General features: G+C 46.8%; 1 protein-coding gene across 2 annotated transcripts in view; it reads left to right on the forward strand.

The window, feature by feature from the left end:
• Positions 1 to 19,408, forward strand: part of BPIFC (BPI fold containing family C) — a 39,758-nt gene that overhangs the window by 7,702 nt on the left and 12,648 nt on the right. For both annotated transcript variants that reach the window (XM_004743086.3, XM_004743087.3), the window contains exons 3-13: positions 863 to 986; positions 2,414 to 2,534; positions 6,316 to 6,444; positions 7,616 to 7,771; positions 7,896 to 7,959; positions 10,003 to 10,063; positions 11,551 to 11,642; positions 13,021 to 13,197; positions 14,343 to 14,396; positions 15,362 to 15,532; positions 16,169 to 16,236. In XM_004743086.3, coding sequence (XP_004743143.1) covers positions 863 to 986; positions 2,414 to 2,534; positions 6,316 to 6,444; positions 7,616 to 7,771; positions 7,896 to 7,959; positions 10,003 to 10,063; positions 11,551 to 11,642; positions 13,021 to 13,197; positions 14,343 to 14,396; positions 15,362 to 15,532; positions 16,169 to 16,236 — 1,217 coding nt within the window. The remainder of the gene's footprint in view (positions 1 to 862; positions 987 to 2,413; positions 2,535 to 6,315; positions 6,445 to 7,615; positions 7,772 to 7,895; positions 7,960 to 10,002; positions 10,064 to 11,550; positions 11,643 to 13,020; positions 13,198 to 14,342; positions 14,397 to 15,361; positions 15,533 to 16,168; positions 16,237 to 19,408) is intronic.

The raw sequence follows: 19,408 nt of genomic DNA on the forward strand, positions 1-19,408 counted from the left end.
AAGGAAGAAAGGGAAAGAAAATAGACTGTCATTAATTCATTGAGTCCATTCATTTAATAAGTATACACTGAATATTTAATATATGCCAAGCACCAGCAATATAACAGCAAAAAAAAAAAAAAGAGAGAGAGAGAGATGTGGTCCCTCTCCTTGGAGATGTTTATTTAAGATTTTGTATATGTGTATCTACGGCATGCCGGGCATTGTACTAGATTCTGGGGTGAGCCTGGCATGTGTGTTAAAGAAGGAAGTCTTTGAGGAGGTGTAAGTGTAGAGTGGGGCAAGGCCTTGCCACTGGGCTGCGAGCTTAAACCCTGTCCTGTGGGCAAAGGGGAGTCATTAAGGGTCTCTAAGCAGATGACTGATTGTTTCACATCCCTAAAGCCACCTTTCTAAACTACCAACTCGTGTTCTGAAGCGGTCTAAAATCCCACATCCCCATCCTCTATCCTTCCCAAGACGTATCAGCAGTGTTACATTTACAGTAAGTCTCTTGGGTTGCATTGCATTGTATTGTATTGTCCTGAGTCATAATCATCTGTGTGTGTGTCTGACTCACCCACTAATCTGTGAGAAACAGAAGCCAAGGACACACAGAGGTCATCTCTGCATCCTCAGCACCTAGCACATGTTCTGATGTGTTCAATAAATGATTACTGGATGGGTGGATAGATGGATGGATTGATGGTTGGATGGATGGATGGTTGGATGGATGGATGGATGGATGGATATATGGACTGATGGGTGGAAAGAGCGAGTTCTGGCAATGAGCAATGAAACAAGAAATCATAGAAAACTGTATGGAATTGACCAACGAAAAGTCAAAAATAGTAAAGGAACCATAAATGTTGGTTAATTGCAGATGCATACAAAGGCAGTCCAACTCCTCTGGGGATGTTTCTTCCTGTGGAATCTCTACATCTCATCTGCCCAGACCGTTTACCCTGGAATCAAGGCCAGGGTTACTCAGCAGGCTCTGGACTATGGTAAGTCAAGGGCTTCCAGAAGCCAGGCTACAGCCTCTGAGGTGGAGTTTATATGAGTTCCAAGCTCATATTGGACTGTCTCATGACTGAGGCAAGCTCTCCTGTAGAATGATGTGGAGACTGCTAAGACAGCTGGGAAGGAAGTGCTGTCCAAAAAACAATCACCTTGATGGTAGGTCTGTCCAAACTTGACCGCAGATACTCATTCTCTCCCCACCTCCTATCCCCTGTACCCCCTCATGCACATACCATGAACATCTCTGCTGTAAAGAAGGATACATCATAGGCTAGAGGGGAGGAGATGGGAGAGTGAAAGTAGCACCTTAGAACTTCAGAAAGGGCTTAATTCCAAAAGGAACTAAGAATCCCCTAAAATTGTGCGCCAAGTTTACTATAGATGATGATTGGGAATTTTTCTTGAGAGAGGCTCCATATTTTCATTACATGCAAAAAGGAGCCCGGGACACTGAAAGATTAAGTAAAACTCCTTCAGAGATGTTTATAAACTTGGGGAGGGAAAAATGTTGAGCAGAGCTGGGGTGAGGGCAGATTGTGTATGGGAAAGGAACTGGGAAATCAAAGTGTGTGGGCCTAATTCTATCCTATAAATCTTGGCCCAAGATTAGCTGAGTACAGGCAGATAGATTCACTCCAATCCCTTCTTAACTAAAGCAGTCAGCCCAAGTACTGCTAGTCTAACTCAGAAACTCCTAAGTGTGACCAGGAAACACCTGCTGCACCAAAAAAGACACGCAGGAAGGACGGAGGGAAGGAAGGGAGGGGAGGAGGAAGGAAAGACAGTTTGGGGCAACTCCTTGTTGCCAGTACCTCATCTGGAACAGTGAATCTAAGGTTGACCCATGTTGCACAATTGCCGTATGAGCTGGCTCTATACTGAGAAATACACGCCGGGAATGTATGTCAGTATCCACATGTCTACATGCGTGTATGTATGTGTGTATCTTGTTACTGTACTGATATACTTATATGCGCAGAAATATGGATCAGAAATAGAAATCTTGTAACGTTATTGAAGTTGTGAGAAGTGTTTATTCCACTCTCAAGATCAAAGCAATTAAAAGAACAGATCTAATCAGTTCCCACGGGTATGGGTCTCAATTCTGCCCCTTTCCTCAATATATAGGGTTGGCCCAGTGGGTTTCTCATCTGGAAAACAGGGAGAATGACCATAATGGTGCCCCCCCCCCATCATGATGTGAGGACCAGATGGGACCATCTGTAGAGATGCGGCGTGGGGTGGTGGGGAAGGACAGGCTTTATTTTTTTCTTGAGATTTTATTTATTCATCTGACAGAGAGGGAGAGAGCACAGGTAGGGGGAGCAGCACAGGTAGGGGGAGAGAGCACAGGTAGGTAGTAAGCCTGTCATCTTCGTCATTACCAGTAAATGCTTTCTTTCCTTCATAGGCGTTCTAGCTGGGATGGAGATCATTGAGCAAATGGTTAAGGAAAAAAAGATCCCAGACCTAGAAGGCTCTGAATCTCTGGAATTTTTGAAGGTTGATTATGTGAACTACAATTTTTCAAAGTAAGTAGAAGAGTATTTTTAGCAAGTGAAATTATTCTTTAAAACCTTCGGGTTGTGGCTATGCCCTCGGTGTTCTGGTGTAACACCAGGGACGTGCAGTGTAGAATTTAACCCATCTTTGGTAAGGGGCTTATCAGGTGAGTGACCTCAAGAAAGAGGGGTCACAAAGCTGACAAAGAGTGGAGGATTGGGGTCAGAACACCTGGGCCCAAGTCCTACCCCTACTGCATACTTGTTGTGGCACCTGTGAATCTGCTCAGAGTCTCGATGTCCTTGCCTCTTTCCTAAAAGGAGAACTCCTTGCCCCTTGAATAAGAAGAGAAATTTTTACCCAGCCCATCGCTGCCTCCACCCCTTAAACCTAGATACAGGATTCAGTCACAGTCTCAAAACCAAATCTACCCTCAGCAAGGCTTCCCTTACTTTAGCGATGCATAGTTGAGATATCAGAGGTTATAGAAATGGGCCACAAATAAGAAGGTCGAAAGAAAGAATAGAGGGTGGTTCAGTCGGTTAAGTGTCTGACTCTTGATCTGCACTCAGGTCTTGATCTCAGCCCTACATTAAAAAGAAGAAGAAGAAGAAGAAAAATAAAGGATAGAGAGATCCTATGGAAGCCCACCATTTTATCTGAACCCAACCTTTTTGTATTTCTCTGCCCCACCCCCCTCAGTGCTGGCTTCTGTCCTCACGTTTGTCTCGTGGCTCAGTATGGCCACCGCAGCTCAGCCATCAAACCCATATTCCAGTCCCAAGAAGAAATAAGAGGACTCAATAATGGACGGATTTGCCGTAGTCTTATGACCATACTTATTAGTATTAGCCAGAGAGACTGGAAAATTCATTTTCCAAGCAGATATCTTTGTCATCCTGAACAAATTCAGGGATTCAGAAGAAGGAGGAATGGATGTTCAGATAGCAGCTGGCCGTCGTAGTTGCCCAAGAAGGAGGAATGGATGTTCAGATAGCAGCTGGCCGTCGTAGTTGCCCAAAAAAGCCCCAAAGTGCGATTCAGGGAGAGAACATCATTGTCATTTTCAGCTCAGTCTTGAAGGTAAAGCAGAGTCAGGATTTTATAAGCAATTATCTGTGATTCACAATTTGCCCCCAAGGCTTTAGCAGTCCAGTGATAATTCCCTGCTGCTCTAACCCTTTGGAGTAATACTTTCCATGTTATCAAGGGTACCATTCTATAAAACCATGAGTTTTTTGGAAGGGTTGGGGGGATGGGGAGAAGAACGTGATCTAGGAAAAGCTCCTAGCAAATGCTCTAGTTGCTAATAGAGGCGGCCATTCAATAAGTATTTATCGAGTACCTACTAGGTACCAAGGCTTTGTTCTAAGCATAGGGGATATTGTAGTGAGGGACACAGATATCCCCTGCCCTTAATGTCCAATAAGAGAGATGGACATAATATGTTTGCAAAATGAATTATTTAGTCAGTGAAGATAATGCCCCAGCAGAAAAATCCAGAGTTAAACATGTATTAGATGTGTAGGTGAAGATTGCTATTGAGAGTAGAGTACAATACTCTTTGACCTGTGCTGCCCACACAGGAGCCACATGTGGCTATTGGGCATTGGAAATGGGACCTGAGTGCAGATCAAGTAGTATTTTTATTTTTAAAAATAAAAAATAGCACTCAAGTCAATTATTGAAAAGCTTTTAGGTATGCATGGAACAATTTGAGGATGGAAATGCACTTCTTCTGTTGACAATTTTATCCAATCCAAATATAGGGCAAGGACTTGTGATGAAATTCAATGTCCAGACTGAGTCCTATTATGAATGTAAAAAAAAAAAAATATGTTGAAGACTTATTTTGAAAAAGAAAAAACAAAATATCCCATCAATAATTATTATATTGATTACGTGTTGAAATAATACTATTTTAGGTATATTGGGTTAAAAAAAATATTAATAAAATCACTCTCACCTGTTTCTTTTCCCTTTTTAAAATGTGGTTACTAAATTTTTAATTATATATGTCGCTCATATACCATTTTTATTAGAGATATTTTATTTTTTTAATATTTTATTTATTTATTTGACAGAGAGAGAGAGAGAAAGAGAGAGATCACAAGTAGGCAGAGAGGCAGGCAGAGAAAGAGGGGAAAGCGGGCTCCCTGCTGAGCAGAAAGCCCGAAGCGGGGCTCGATCCCAGGACCCTGAGAGCATGACCTGAGCTGAAGGCAGAGGCTTAACCCACTGAGCCACCCAGGTGCCCCTATTAGAGCTATTTTAGAAGGCTATTTACAAGGACCTTTTTTTTAATGCATGCCCTTCGACCTACCAATCCCACTTCTCAGCATCCTTACTAGAAAGACACACACATGAACAGCATGCTTGAGGATGTTCAGTATGGCATTGTTTATAACACAGAAATAGCTGGAAATGACCTAGATGTCCAGCAAAAATAAATTATTTTCTTTAATGATATATCCTAGCTTGGCTACAAAGAATGCATTAGACCTATACATATCAGACTGAAAATATTTCCAAGATTTGTTAAATGAACTTCTACCATCTTCTCCCCATAGTGGACTCAGAGTGTATGACAAAGACATGTGGGACAGGATGCAAAGTAGAAGAAATAGTAAATAAGCATTTGTTATCAGCATCACATTTATGTTTTATGTTTTTCTTAATCTTAGTTCATAACGATGCCTTCCTCCCATACCACAGTTATAAGCAGATGATCTCATTTTGTCTTCTCGACGTACCCATGAGTAACCCTTCCTCTGGGTGACTAACTGAAAGAGATTAGTGTCTCACCCAGGGTTGCACGGCTAGCACAAAACTCAGCTCCAAGTCAAGGGCCCCTTGCATAATGCATGAAGTGGCATGGCCTACTGGCTAGGAACCGTCTGAGACAGATGGGGGAGGGCTCCAGGTCTGGTTCTACCGCTTATATATGACTTCAGCCACGTTCCATATCTTCTCATCTCTGGATTGCAGATTGCAAAACCAGCAACAACCTCATGGGATTATTGTGGGGATTAAAATGATCTAATGCATGTAAAGTGCTTATTGCAGTGCCTGGCAGGGAGCAATCACTTAGCACATGAGCTGTCTACCTATACAGATTCCATGCAGCCCGTTGCCTCCTGCTTACCATTGACAGCTCAGACAGTTCTAGGGGAAGTAAAACTCTGAGTTTCTAAACCAGGGAAGATACTGTCCACATGGAGGACATCTGGGAATATGAAGAAGGCGCCCTTGTGATTGTCCCATGATGGGGGGGGGGAGGGGCTCTAGTGGCATTTAGTTGGCGAATAAGCCAGGTACCCTGAGATGTGTATAACAGTCCTCTATACCAAATAGTTGTCCCATCCAAAATAATATTCCCCCTCACCGAGAAACACTGGAGCAGCTGAAGGGAAAAACCATGATGGCAGTGTTGTACCTCATACTGTCTTTAATGAAGCTAAAAAAAAATTGATTATTTTCAAATTTGTTTCTATACTTGCTCATTTCCCCCTCAATTAGATACCAGGGGCTTCTTGGCAAGTGTTAAAGGGGAATTAGAAGGCAGTACCCAGAGGTACCTGGGGGGCTCAGTCAGTTAAGCATCTAACTCTTGATCTTAGGGTTACGAGTTCAGAAAAAAAAAGAAGAAGAAGAAGGCAGTGCCCTGAGACAGCTCCTCCGACCTGAGGTTCCTTCCTCCATAGGAAGTCATGATTGCTTTTGCGAGTTCCACAAACCTCCTCTATGATTTTGCCTTACTTAGAGATGCGCTAGAAGACATGGGCTAACCTCTCTGTTTTTGTTTTATAGCATAAAAATCCATGCCTTCTCATTTCCAAATACTTCATTAGCCTTTGTGCCTGGGGTGGGAATCAAGGCCCTGACCAACCACGGTACCGCCAACATCAGCACCGACTGGGAAGTCAAGTCTCCGCTCTTGTAAGTATTCCTCTCAAAGCTTCTGTGGCTGTTCTAGGGAGAAATGGAACGAAATTGAAAGTACATAATTTAGCTGGTGTTTTTGACATTGGGCTTCTTTCCCTCTGCCACTAACAATCTTTCTCAAGAGCACAATTTTCCAGGAGAGATTTAAATCAGAATATCTCTGCTGGGGTCTGGGCAGGGGAGAGTGGGAGGCTGAGAAGCATCCTTCCCTTAAAGGCAGAGCAAACTGTCATTTAAGACTTCCTAAGAGCTGGGAGTCCCTGACCATTGGAGCAATGGACGTGTGCTCAACATTTTAGACCTTCAGTAAGTCACTGTGTGTTCTTGGGCCATTCCACACACGTCCCCCTCCTTGGGGCAACTGATGGGAAATGGGCCTTCCTACCTCACAAGGAGATTAGAGGATAAAAGTTACTGGGAGCCCAATTCTCTCCCTACCAAAAGGCCTTTGCGCACTCTCAGAGAAAGGAGGGATCAAATTCAAAGACCAACTACTCAAAGACCAACTTCTGTGTGGAAGTCACGGTCATGGGGTAATGTTTAGGTCTACCCCAGTTGGTTCCCCAGAAAGAACATCTACTCATCGACTTGGTCATTCAACAACCACTGATCGAGTGCCAGCCAAGGACCATTTATCCCCATCTCAAGAACTCTACACTTGTACACTGTAAAGAAATGGTGTATTTATTCTCCCATAAGTAACATAGATTCCGGGATTCATTCATTTCTTTCCCGACTCATCAGCCACATACTAAGTGCTTATGCTATGTGCTTCTCCTGCGGGTATGGAGTGTGTAGCACACACTCCAGTCCCTCAAAGAGTTCACAGACTGCATCTAGTGTCCCGTCCCTATCTGTGCTCCACCTAAATAAGCCTACCCCATGTTCTCCATCCACACAAGCATTGTACATGAATGGTGCTTAATACGTGCTCGGCCACGGTGGGGGCCAAGCCCCCAGGATAAAAATGCTAAGCTAAAGCTGTCCCCATTCCCATATTCATTACGTCTTTTGTTTGGTAAAACGCTCAGCACCTACTCTGCTCCTACCTGTTCCTGGTGACAAAGGTCCTTCCCTCCAGGAGCTTAGAGGCTGCGAGTAGTCAGAGAAAGGACCCATCTCACCCCTGCCCAGGCCTGGGTAACCTTGCACTTTCTCTCAACAGCCAAGACACAGGAGGAGCTGATCTGTTTCTCTCTGGCGTCTTCTTCACTGGTGTCATTGTCCTGGCCCGCAACGACTTTGGTCACCCAATCATGAAGCTCCAAGACTGTTACGCCCAAGTGAGCCACGCCCACGTGTCATTTTCCGGAGACCTCAGGTGAGCGATAGCATCATGGGCAGTTGCTGGTCTGGAACGGGGTTACCCGGCAGAGCCTGAGGAGGTTCACCACCGGCAGATTCGATTCCTGAATTAAGCCCGTTTTTTTCTCTTTTCTCCCCAGTGTCCTGTACAACTCCTTTGCTGAACCCATGGAGAAACCCATTTTAAAGAACTTAAATGAAATGGTAAGTCTTTAGAGGTGATACAACTACAGTAAAACATTCTGCCATGTTTTACCTAATTCTTAGTCAATAAAGCTTTATTGAGCACCTGTTGTATGCCAGGCATCATCCAAGGCACTTTCACACACATTATCCCTTGCACCTTACTAAGTTTCGCCAGTGCCCACCATGTGCCAGTGTGGTAGGTGCTGGGGGTGCAGGAATGAATGAAACAGTATTCCCTCCCTTGAGTGCTCAGCACAGGATGGGCAAACAACCCACATGCGTTTATTTATTGCGCACCTACTGTGTGCCCAGCACGAGGCTACAGGCTGTTGGGGATATAAAATAGGAATAAACTTATTATGTTTTTAGGTAAACCCAACTCAGGCTTGTGGAACAATGACTGAATGAGTATTTGGATTTAATACGTAATTACATGGTCATTAGACTGAACCAAAGGGGTTCAGGGAAGTGGAAAGATTCAGTCGAAAGGGCCTGAAAGTCTCCTGGGGGATAGTTTTTAGAGGATGCAGGACTTGAACTGGGCCTTGAAGAATAAGTACAATTTTGACAGGTAAGGAATGGGAGAGAAGAAAGGGTGTTTCCAAGAAACAGTATCGGTTAAGATAACTTCCAAAATTACAAGTGTCTCCATTCCAGAACATGGTGTTTGAGGAAGGGGAGAGATGGAATTGGCTGTGTGCCCTCTTTCCAGTCCAGGCCAGACCATTTCTGGATGCTTTGCCCATATGTGGGGGGAGATGAGGAGAAGGATGAGGAGGATGGGGAATGAGAGGGTGGAAGCGGTATCTGGAAGCCTCCATCCCCGTCCTCCCGGGCAGGCAGTGGGTGCTTGATGAATGCCAGTGAGGAAATCAACGTGTAAATACATTCGGCAGCTTGTCCGAGGAGCTTGCCCAGCTGGTCGGGGCACTCCGAGGTTGCCCGGGCTTTTCCAGGCTCACCTGGCAGGTGCTGAGCGCCGGCGCACGGGCGTGCCAGAGAGGGACAGGGAAAGCCCTGCCGGCTGGGGGACCCCACACTTGCCACCGCTCCTCTGCTGGAAACCAGGCGTGGTTCTCTGGCCTCAGACAGGAAGCCACTAGCTAAGTTTGCCTGGAGCGTGCGCAGGCCTTAGAGCCGGGGGCGCTTTGCTTCAGGTAGGCCCTCTGTGCCGTGGGAAAACAGAAAAGAGCGCTCAGACCACAGCTCGCTGGATTCCAAGTCCCAGTTATGTAACCCCTGGCAACCCACTAAAGCTCTCCAGACATCATTGTTCCCATCTGTGAAGGGCGGGCTGTGGTGCCCCCCTCTCAGCACTGCCATGATGCTAACATGGGGTTCAAGCAGCACAGCTGACATTTACTGAATGTTTGCTGTGTGCGGGCGGCCGTATGTGGATTACTTCTGTTTCTGCTCACAACAGCATGACGAAGTAGGGACAATTGTTACAAGTGAGGGAACAGAACAGACTACAAATCACGTGCCAAGGGAGTCAACCCAAGGCGGCCAGGCTCCCAAGCCTCTGCTAGTAACCGCCACGCCAAGTGCTTAGCACATGCCTGGCACACGGTGGCCCACCCATGTTGGCACACTTCCTCCTTCCTAAAGACAAGCTCGAGTCCAAGTCAAGATCGCTTGTCTAACTCCAGAAGGGGTTCTGATCTAACAGAGGTCTCACAACTGGGCTCTCAAACCAGCCGAGTGGGACAGTGAGGGTCCCAGCTTGCGCCCAGAGACAGTGGCGTCCCCACAGCCGGGAAAGGCCCAGCAGCAGGTCCTCGGGGTGACCGCACGAGAAAGAGAACCCAGGGGCTCATTCTTTCACGGGGCTGACTGGGTGTGGTCCCGGTTGCTCCCAAGTTCAGCCTGCATTCCCTGACGTGGCACGTGGCTCGCATACACACAGAGTGTGGGGCCCACCGGCATCAGTGAATTTGAGGGAAGGTCCTGGAGGCCGAAGGGAGGATGGATCCTAACCAGAAGGACTTGGCTGGCAGGGTCTAGACCCCTAAATAGTGCAATGTGGTAACCTGCAATTTTTTTTATTCCTTTTATGGCCAGCTCTGTCCCATTATCATGAGTGAGGTGGGAGCCCTGAACGCCAACCTCAGCATGCTAGAGGGTGAGTCCTCGGGCTGCCTCTTCGGGACGGTCCTCTTCCTGCCCTCAGACTCTGGTGCTCTGCCAGCTGACTTTTCAACGTAAGATAGGCCAGCTCTCCTACCGGCTTTACCCTCTGCAAACTAGAGCCACGGGAAACGCCCGCTCTCGCACAAAATCCATCCTCTTCAGGATGATCATGCTAATCTCAACCAAGTTAGCCCTTTCCTCCCCCTGTTCTAGCCCCTTCGGTGGCTGCTTGCTGCCTCAGGATCAGGTCCAAATGCTTTCACAGGGACTACAAGACCTGCCCCCCACGCTCGGGCTCAGCCCACCCGTCTCAGCCTCATCTTGTCCCTTTCTCTGCTCTCCTGCCATCAGACTGCTTCTACTGCCCCCATGCCCTTGCTGGGCTCGTGCTGCCCTCCCCGCCTAGCAGAACTTCCCCTCCCCCCACTTCCACCCACTTATTCAAATAGACGTGTATTGAATTCCTATTTCTTTACCAGCACTGCATTAAACCCTGAGGGGTCCAGTCCCTTCCACTTCTTTCCCCTGCACCATCCCTTGTCTGTCCACTCCTCATTATCATTTAAAATGGGCAGGTCCTGCTCCCCTCACAGCATGGTGATGGGATCTGTTCAGACTGAATTTGAAAGCATTTTAAAAAACTATAGTGGGGCACCTGGGTGGCTCAGTGGGTTAAAGCCTCTGCCTTCAGCTCAGGTCATGATCTCAGGGTCCTGGGATCAAGTCCCACATCAGGCTCCCTGCTCGGTGGGGAGCCTGCTTCCTCCTCTCTCTCTCTCTCTCTGCCTGCTTGTGACCTCTGTCAAATAAATACATTAAAAAAAAATAACGATAGTGACATGGGGCACTACTGTTCCCTCACCTTGGCAAGTCCCTTTGTCTCTTCTTGTTTGCTTACCACCCTCTGTGGAATAAAGCAGCCCGGTGTGCAAGAGGAGAAGGTGTGCTACTCAGATGTTTTGCTCTAGATCAGGGGGGAGGTCTTCATATCACAGAGCACGTGGTGCTGGCCAGGAAAGCTGCTCTCCCAGGCCGGGTCTGACTCCCAAGCACTGCACTCCTGGGCATACAACCTGCCTCAGACTCTGAAATCCTGCCTCCTGCAGCCCCTCGCCTCCTGCTGTGCTCTGAAAATGATGATACAAAGAAAGAATTGGGGTGCCTGGGTGGCTCAGGGGGGTAAGCCTCTGCCTGCAGCTCAGGTCATGATTCCGCCTCTCTGCCTACTTGTGATCTCTCTCTGTCAAATAAATAAATAAAATCTTAAAAAAAAAAAAAACGGGGGGGGGGGTTTTACTTTCTTCTTTTGACTTACCTACTTAGCCCAGGTTTTGAAAAGTAAGTATGTATTACTTACGAAATAAGAATAATTATTTTAAATAACAGAGAATTAAAATTATATTGCTCTGCATAGATCATAGTCAGATGCTATCCTATACCTTTAATAAATATGAATTTTCATTTTTATTTGTTATTTAGTTTTAACCAAGATTGACAACTATACTCTCCTGGACTACTCCCTAATCAGTTCTCCGGAGATAACTGAGAATTACATGGAGCTGAATTTGAAGGTAACTTTATCGTCACCAAATTCTCGTCCCGGCTATCAACAGCCAGTATTCAAAGAGCAAATATTCTATGCAGAAGGAATTATCACTAAATACCCTTCAAATAATTTAATGTCCTTTCAAGCAATTCCCTCATGTTCCTTCAAAAGACCCTTCAGCAGTTTCTTGATCGGTAAATGATGGTTCGGATCTGCCCAACATACGACTGCCTGCCTTAAGGAAAGGATCGTGATGATTGTGTCTGTGGGGTCAGGTCTGAGGCTAAGAGGCAGCAGGAAGGGGGGCTCAACCCATCAGCAGATTGTTCATACGGACACTCCTGTTCCTGTCTGGTCAGCCACTTTAACTGAGGGCCGTCGACCTTTTGACCTTGGTCAGGGCCATTTGCACATGAAAATGGTATTTGCTGATTCTGGAAAAGAGACTGTCTTTACATTTACTTTTGCCCCATGGTTAGTAACTGTGGGTTTTTTTTTTTTTGAAGTGCATATTGACTTATATTTCTTTCTTTTTTTTTTTTTTTTAAGATTTTATTTATTTAGGGGCTCCTGGGTAGCTAGCTCAGTTATTAAGCATCTGATTTTGGCCCAGGTCATGATCCTAGGGTCCTGGGATCCAGCCCCACATCAGGCTCCCTGCTCAGTGGGAAGCCTGCTTCTCCCTCCCCCTCTGCCTGCTGCTCCCCCTGCTGTGCTCTCTCTGTCAAAGCTTTTTTTAAAAGAGATTTTATTTATGTATTTATTAGAGAAAGGCAGCGAGCATGAGCTGGGGGAAGGGGGGATGGAGATGGAGAAGCGACTGTCTGCTGAACAGGGAGCCCAGATGGATTCGAGGCTCGATCCCAGGACTCTGGGATCATGACCTGAGCCAAAGGCAGACACTTAACCAACTGAGCCACCCAGGCACCCCTGACTTATATTTCAATCACTTCGAGTCTTTCAAATCAGTTAAATGTTACTCAAGACATCTTGTAATAACATCCTATAGCCACTGAGGGCAGCATCAGGAATGCGTGGGAAATGCTTTAACCCATTGAGAGCCGCGCCGGGTCCTTCTGAGGCTTTCTGTGCCACCCCAGAGGCTCAACAGCCACAGAGTTCGAAGGTCAAGGGTTTGGCATCTCTCTACATGCTCCTCAGGAACTATGCAGAGCTGTGTGTCCAGGTAAAATACACCTGCCTTCTGAGAGAAGGTTACAGCCCAGAGTGGACAGACACGTCCACATACGCTCAAGAACTCATCAGAGCTGCCAGACCATCGTCACTGGTCAAGGAATCAAAAGGCCCTGTTGTGTTTTAACCCCTACTGAGTTTCTGGTATTTGTCTGATTCTGAATGAGCAGATCCACCTTCTCAGTGCTGTTCTCTCTGTTTTCCCACAGGGCGTATTCTACCCCCTGGACAACCTCAGCGACCCCCCCTTCTCACCAGTTCCTTTTGCGCTGCCAGAACACCACGACTCTATGCTCTATATTGGAATCTCCGAGTTTTTCTTCAAGTCTGCATCCTTTGCTTACTTTACAGCTGGGGCCTTCAATGTCACTCTCTCCATGAAAGAGGTAAGGAGAGTTCATGGATAGGACCATCAGCACCAGCATTTCGTCTTACTACAAGTAGTCCATTATGGGAATTTCATGTCATGGTTTCTATTTCCTGGGCCCTTTTAGACTATCAACCCTAGCAGGTCATGAATAAAGGGATTGTGAACTGAAAGCTTTTAGTATCTTGAGAGTTGCTGGGTTTCTAAGTCACAGTCTTTCAATTGTGTAGGATACCAGGCCACTGTTCTAGATTAATCTTAAATAATGCCGGGACTCCCCTCCACCACTTATGACCTGTGACTTTGGGCATCTTCAGTGTATTTAACTTCTCTGTGCCAGAGTGTCATCATTTAGAAAATGGGAATAATAACTCCATACTCATAAGGTCGATATGGACAGTAGAGAGGTTTGAATATACAGAATGCATTCGTTCCTGGCACGGAGGAAGTGTTCTTTGTGTGTTGCTTACCATCATCATCATCGCCATGCCTGGTTTAATGCCAGCACCAGTATTTGTCCTGTTGGTAATTGCAACTGAGTTATCTACAATGACCACTAAGAGGACACATACTCATGGATTCTCTTTGCCACGCCCCTCCCTTTCATGGTGAGAACATTCTCTCTAGCCAACCAACAACTTTTATTAAGCATTGCCTATTAATCTTTTCATTCCATGGGTCTTAATAATACAAGTGGTTCTAAAACTTGGGTTCAGAATACCAGGTATGGCAGCACCCGTGACTGCAGACTGCTGAGAATTAGAGAAACCTAGCTTCAGATCTGGAAAACACTCATTTGTGAAGATAAATTACTTAAGTATTTTTTGTCTCAGCAACCTCTGAAGAGGTGGGCAATACATACAAGGGTTCTTGTTAACCACTGTAGGATGGTTATGCATGGATCGTACGTGGGTGGCCTACACAGTTAAAAGGCACTTACTGAAAAGGAAGGTACTTCCTGTGTGACCTTGGGCAAGTGACTTCACTTCTTTGAGCCTCAGACTTCCTATGGTTGGGCTATTAAATGATAGGCCACTATTAAACACTAATTGTTTGTTGATGTAACAACTTCATGATTCATAAAAATACAAGGAAAGCTAGGTTTTCCCCTTAAAAGAGAACCCAGGTAAAAATTACAGTAACACGATGATCTTGATTTTCCAGATTTCCAACCATTTGGTTCAAAACTCTCAAGGCCTTGGCAATGTGCTCTCCCGGGTGAGTACTGGGAGCCTGACTCCTTGGTAGTGTATCTGGATTCACGGCAGTTACTTCTGGAAGATTTGTGGGTTCTCTCTATTCCTTTTCGGTCCAAACCTGAGTCCATCTTTCCATTCTGAAGAGATTTTGTTTTCTTTTTTTGGTAAGATTTATTTATTTTAGAGAGAGTGAGCATAAGCAGCAGGGGAGGGGCAGAAGGAGAGTCTTAAGCAGACTTGGCGATGAGAGCCAGCCCGATGCAGGGCTTGACCTCACCACCATGAGATCTCAACCTGAGCCAAAACCAAGAGTCAGTAATCTGACTCTGCAGCTGGGGGCCTCAGATATTTTTTTTCTTTTAATAAAATAGCCACAGATATTTATTAAACAAGTTACTGTTAAAGGCATCATAAGTTTACAAAACAAATCAGCTGTCCCTTCCCTAAGTTTCCACCACACATTTGAATTAATAAGCTTCAATGGGAAATGGGGGAATAGCGCCCATGTCTGTGCCCTTAGTGAAGCAACTCTTAATGTCATGCCTTCTCAGCCCCTGAATATTGGAAACAGTGTCCTGAAAGGCTCAGGTTTGCTCTTAAGGACAGAGAGATGCTCACCGAGCTTCCTGATTCTAGAGCAAGGACCTGGAGACACACCTAGATTTGAATCCCTGTTCTTTAATGTATCTGGAAGTGAAGGAAATTATTTAACCAGAGGCTCACTGTCTTCAGCTATGAAAGGGGGTTCTGATAGAACCTGCCCACAGGGATTTTGTGAAGATTAAACCAGACAATTCAGATAAGCTCAGTGAATGTCAGCCGTCATTATTATTTGTCTTGTGTGCGGTGGTGGTATAATTGCCAAAGAGCTTTATTTCTATTCTGACAGCATGACGTAAAGTTTAATCACCCAGGCTACCCCAAACGTGTGATTTCCCATCAGCCCAGCTCCCTGGTCTCCACTTTTTTCTTTGAACTTTGCAGATCGCGGAGATCTACCTCCTGTCCCAGCCCTTCATGGTGCGGGTCATGGCAACGGAGCCTCCTGCAATCAGTCTGCAGCCGGGTAACTTCACCCTGGACATCCCTGCCTCCATCGTGCTCCTCGCCCAGACCGAGAACTCAACCGTGGAAGCCATCGTGTCCATGGACTTTGTAAGGCCTGTGGGGGCAGGAGGGTGGCCTGGGGAGACCCGTCCCGTTCCCACAGCGGGCCACTGACCAACAGGGCTCTGCTCAGTGTCTGGGAGTGTGAGGTCTGATTTGTCAGTTAGTGGTGAGGACAGGGGTGGGACGGGGCGGGGCGGTGGGGGCGGTGCTCATACCCCTCATGGTAAAACAGCTCTCCCCCTCCCCCACGCCCTACGCACCCTTCCCTCAGCTGCAGTTACATCGATCACTGACTTTCTTTTGTTTTTCCCCAAAATAAGTCAGTGGAATTCAAGGTTATTTGAGCAGAGGGAGGCCAAACACAACCTAATGGAAAGGGACAAATACAGTGATTCTACACGAAATGTCACACACACACGTACACATACACACACATACACACAGAGTACATGGAGAAGAAAGGTGAGGAAAAAATAGAGCAATTTAAGGGAGATTCTTAAAAAGTGTTTATAGTTAGTTTCCCTGCCCACAAGAGAGCATTTTCAGATCTGCTTCTTCCTAGTATCTCTAGCAATACGAGGAAAAGTGGAGCTTCTGGTATTTCCAGTATAAGGAATTGTATTTGCAGCCAAAATAGACAGACTCATTCCCCTTAGTAACGAGCGCTTTTGTTGTCTGCAGGTTGCTAGCACCAGTGTTGGCCTGGTTATTTTGGGACAAAGACTGGTCTGCTCATTATCTCTGAACAGGTAAGTTTAATTGATTTGACTGTTGACAACCTTAGTGGTAAGTGATTCAGCAGACCACAGAGACAAAGCGAACTTTAACAGAACAGGTTAAGTTACCACCGGATAGAACATGAATCACTTAGGTACTCCTCTTGGCATGATCCCGATGACGTCAGACTACGGGCTTCACTAAAACTTTGTGGTGGAGCCTTTCTTTCTCCTCCCATTAGATGCTGTTCAGATAAAACGCGCAACCGAAGTGTAAATATAATTCCATCATATAAATTCACTTTCTAGTGGTACCGTGATATAAATTAAAGACCCTCCTCAACAATTCCAGGAAGCGTGCTCTTGAGGAAGGAGGTCAAGGAACAAAGAGTCAAATCCCTGGTCACTGGTTGCTTAACCAGGAGCAAGTCTAGGAACCTCGTTGTGCCTCGGTCTCCTTGTCTGTAAAATACTGAAGTTGGGCCGGGTCGTCCCTGAGGTAGCTGCAGGCTCTGACACCCTGACCCCTTACTAGACCGTAGAGTTTAACAAAACCACGGCCCATGGCCTAGCTGGTTCTCCAAAGAATGCAGCATGCCATGGAAGGGGTCGGGCGGGTCACGTGGGTAGACTGTGGACAGTGATTGCCATGGAGAAGAACCTTCTGCAAAGCCCCTTTTCCTCCGCCCTGCGAGGCCGACAGTCGAAGCCATGAATGAGACTACCTGGGAGGAGGGGAAATGCTATTCGGAATGACCAGATGGCTCCGATGAAACCCACGGAAGGGGGAAGAAATGCTATACAAAGGCCAGAGAACGCAGTGTCGAGAAAGAACAGGAAACCAAAAGAGGGGAAAAGTAAGTCAATCACCATAAGTCAGCGGACGGTTGTGAAGACTACTGCAGACACACAGAAGGTGCCCTCAACAACACGATATTAAATGGGACAAACAGAATGGAAAACTGCACAAACGCAGCAGTCCGCTATGTAAAATAGCTTTCCATCTGGACGAGGAAGTGAATCACAAAGAGTGCCATTAGGATACGGGATTGAGTGAGATTTTCCTCCTTAAAATTATCTTTGTAACTATATTGTTACAAATGACAAAAAAGAAAGAAAGAAAGAAAGAAAGATAGTATGGTTTCCCAGAAAAAAAAAAGATTTCAAGAAGACTCTGTTAGTTTCTACCCAGCTCTACAATACGGGACTGATTTCCCCATTAGTCTCAGCAGGCACAGAACCTAGAGCCATGAATACTTCAGGGACCCATGAAAATGTTTTAGTGTATTTTTAAAATAATTTAAAAATGAATACAATCCAGGCTGGACTATACTTATCTTTATAATAACATAGTCTTAAAATATAATTTTTAGTATTTCTTTATGGAGGGAGGGCTCCCAGAGGCAACAGTTGCCTCAGGGCCCCCCAAAATCATACCGTGGCCCACCCTGCATAAGGTCAAGGCCGATGAAACTCTAAACCTTGATGGGTCATCTTGGAAATGACAGTTCTACCAGGTGAGAGGATGGAAGCCAGAGAGCTGGAGAGGAGGAGGGAAAGGGAGGCCGCTGAGAGCTCGGCAGCGTCAGGGCAAGGCCAGACGGGAAAGGAGAGAACTTGCAGTGCAGTTTGCCCGAGCCGCCCCACCGCTGACCCCTCCATCTGCAGCCTGAGGGCAGCGCCATAGGAAAGGGGGGGCTGGAAATCTGGAGGGAGGTGGGAGAAGAGAGGAAGGGCCGCTAACCGAGGCAGCAAGCTCTTGAGAAGGGAGAAACCACGTGCGCCCTTGAGCAGGGCCCTGGTTCACGGGCAGGATGGATGGAAGGACTTAGTGCAGGTGGGGCTTCAGGCTTGCAGGCCGGTGGGAGAGACCTTAAGGAACAGAGAGACTAGGTCCCCTTCTGAGCTTCCGCTGGGCGGACTCTCCTCGCCAGCGATCCTCCCCGTAAGAAATGGCACGTTCAGAGGGTATTGGGTTTCGGTTCGTGGGGGAACTGCAAAACTGATTGCAACCCGCTCGCTTCACATCACCCAAAGAAATGCGCGGACCCATTCTCCGGCTTCCCGCAGCCCACAAGCGTGCTTTGACCCAGTGAACACAAGCTGAGGTTAAGACTCCTGCCTTCCTGGGGTCTCCTCCGCGTTCCGCTGTGGTCTCCTTCAGATTCTCGTGCTGGGGAGGTTTCCTGGGGCCTTCGTGGGGTCTGAGCAGGACCAGCTATCCAACTCGCAAGGCCCATTGCAAAATCAGAATGGGGAGCCCCTGGTTCAGAATCTTATGAAGAATTTAAAGATGGGGACAGCAGGGCCTTGACCCAAGCATGGGGCCCCTCTGAGCAAGGCCATGTCATGCTGCAAAGGTCGCCGGGGGTGGCTCCTGCTGGGGGTGCTGTGCCGGACCTCGGGCAGCAGGAGGATGAAGGGTAAGGTGGATAGGCCAGGCTCACTCAGTCCCAAGGCGGCCTGTGCGAGACCGCGGAGAAGCAGAGGCTGCGCTGAAGGGGTGCCTTCCCTGTGGCTGCAGGAATGGCCGCGCCACCTCCCACACGACTACCCCAGCCAGCAACTGCCACTCCCGGTTCCACAAGCGCTGCTCTTCCAGACCTATGGCCTGCTGTGGCCTTGGGTGAGGTCAGAGAGGCACAGTGCGGAGAGGCATAAAGTGGGGTGGGGATGGGTGAAGCATCCCCGAGAAAACCTTGGGAAAGGGGGTCTCCAAATTAGGCTCCCAGAATACTAACCCCCCAAACACTTTTCTAAACATCCCCTGCCTGAATGTGTCCCTTTCTGGAGCTGCTCACAGCTGGCTACTGAGACAGGAGATAGAGAAATCAAGGCAAATCCAGTGTGGTGAGTTTAAAGACGCAGTGAGCTCAAAGGCTTTAGAGTCAAGACTAGCTGGTTCAGATCCCCGCCCTGCCATTCATTAGCTGTGGGGCCTCAGGCAAGTTACTTAACCTCTCTGGGCCTCCATTTCCTTCTCTATAAAATGAGGCTATAATACAACCCACTTCAGGGGGTTACTGTAAGGACTACATGAGTTAATACATGTAAAGTGCATCTTAAGTGTTCAGGAAGGTTGACTATGGCTATTACTTAAAATTTGGGGCTGGCCTCATCCCGGGGAAGAAGGTGCTCCATTATACAAGATCCTCGCAAGAGTTCCCAAGTCAGAAAAACCCTGTTCAGGAAACGCCTCATTCCC

This window comes from Mustela putorius, unplaced genomic scaffold (assembly GCF_011764305.1).
Source record: "Mustela putorius furo isolate JIRA1106 unplaced genomic scaffold, ASM1176430v1.1 tig00000738_pilon_pilon_pilon, whole genome shotgun sequence".
Classification (NCBI taxonomy): domain Eukaryota; kingdom Metazoa; phylum Chordata; class Mammalia; order Carnivora; family Mustelidae; genus Mustela; species Mustela putorius.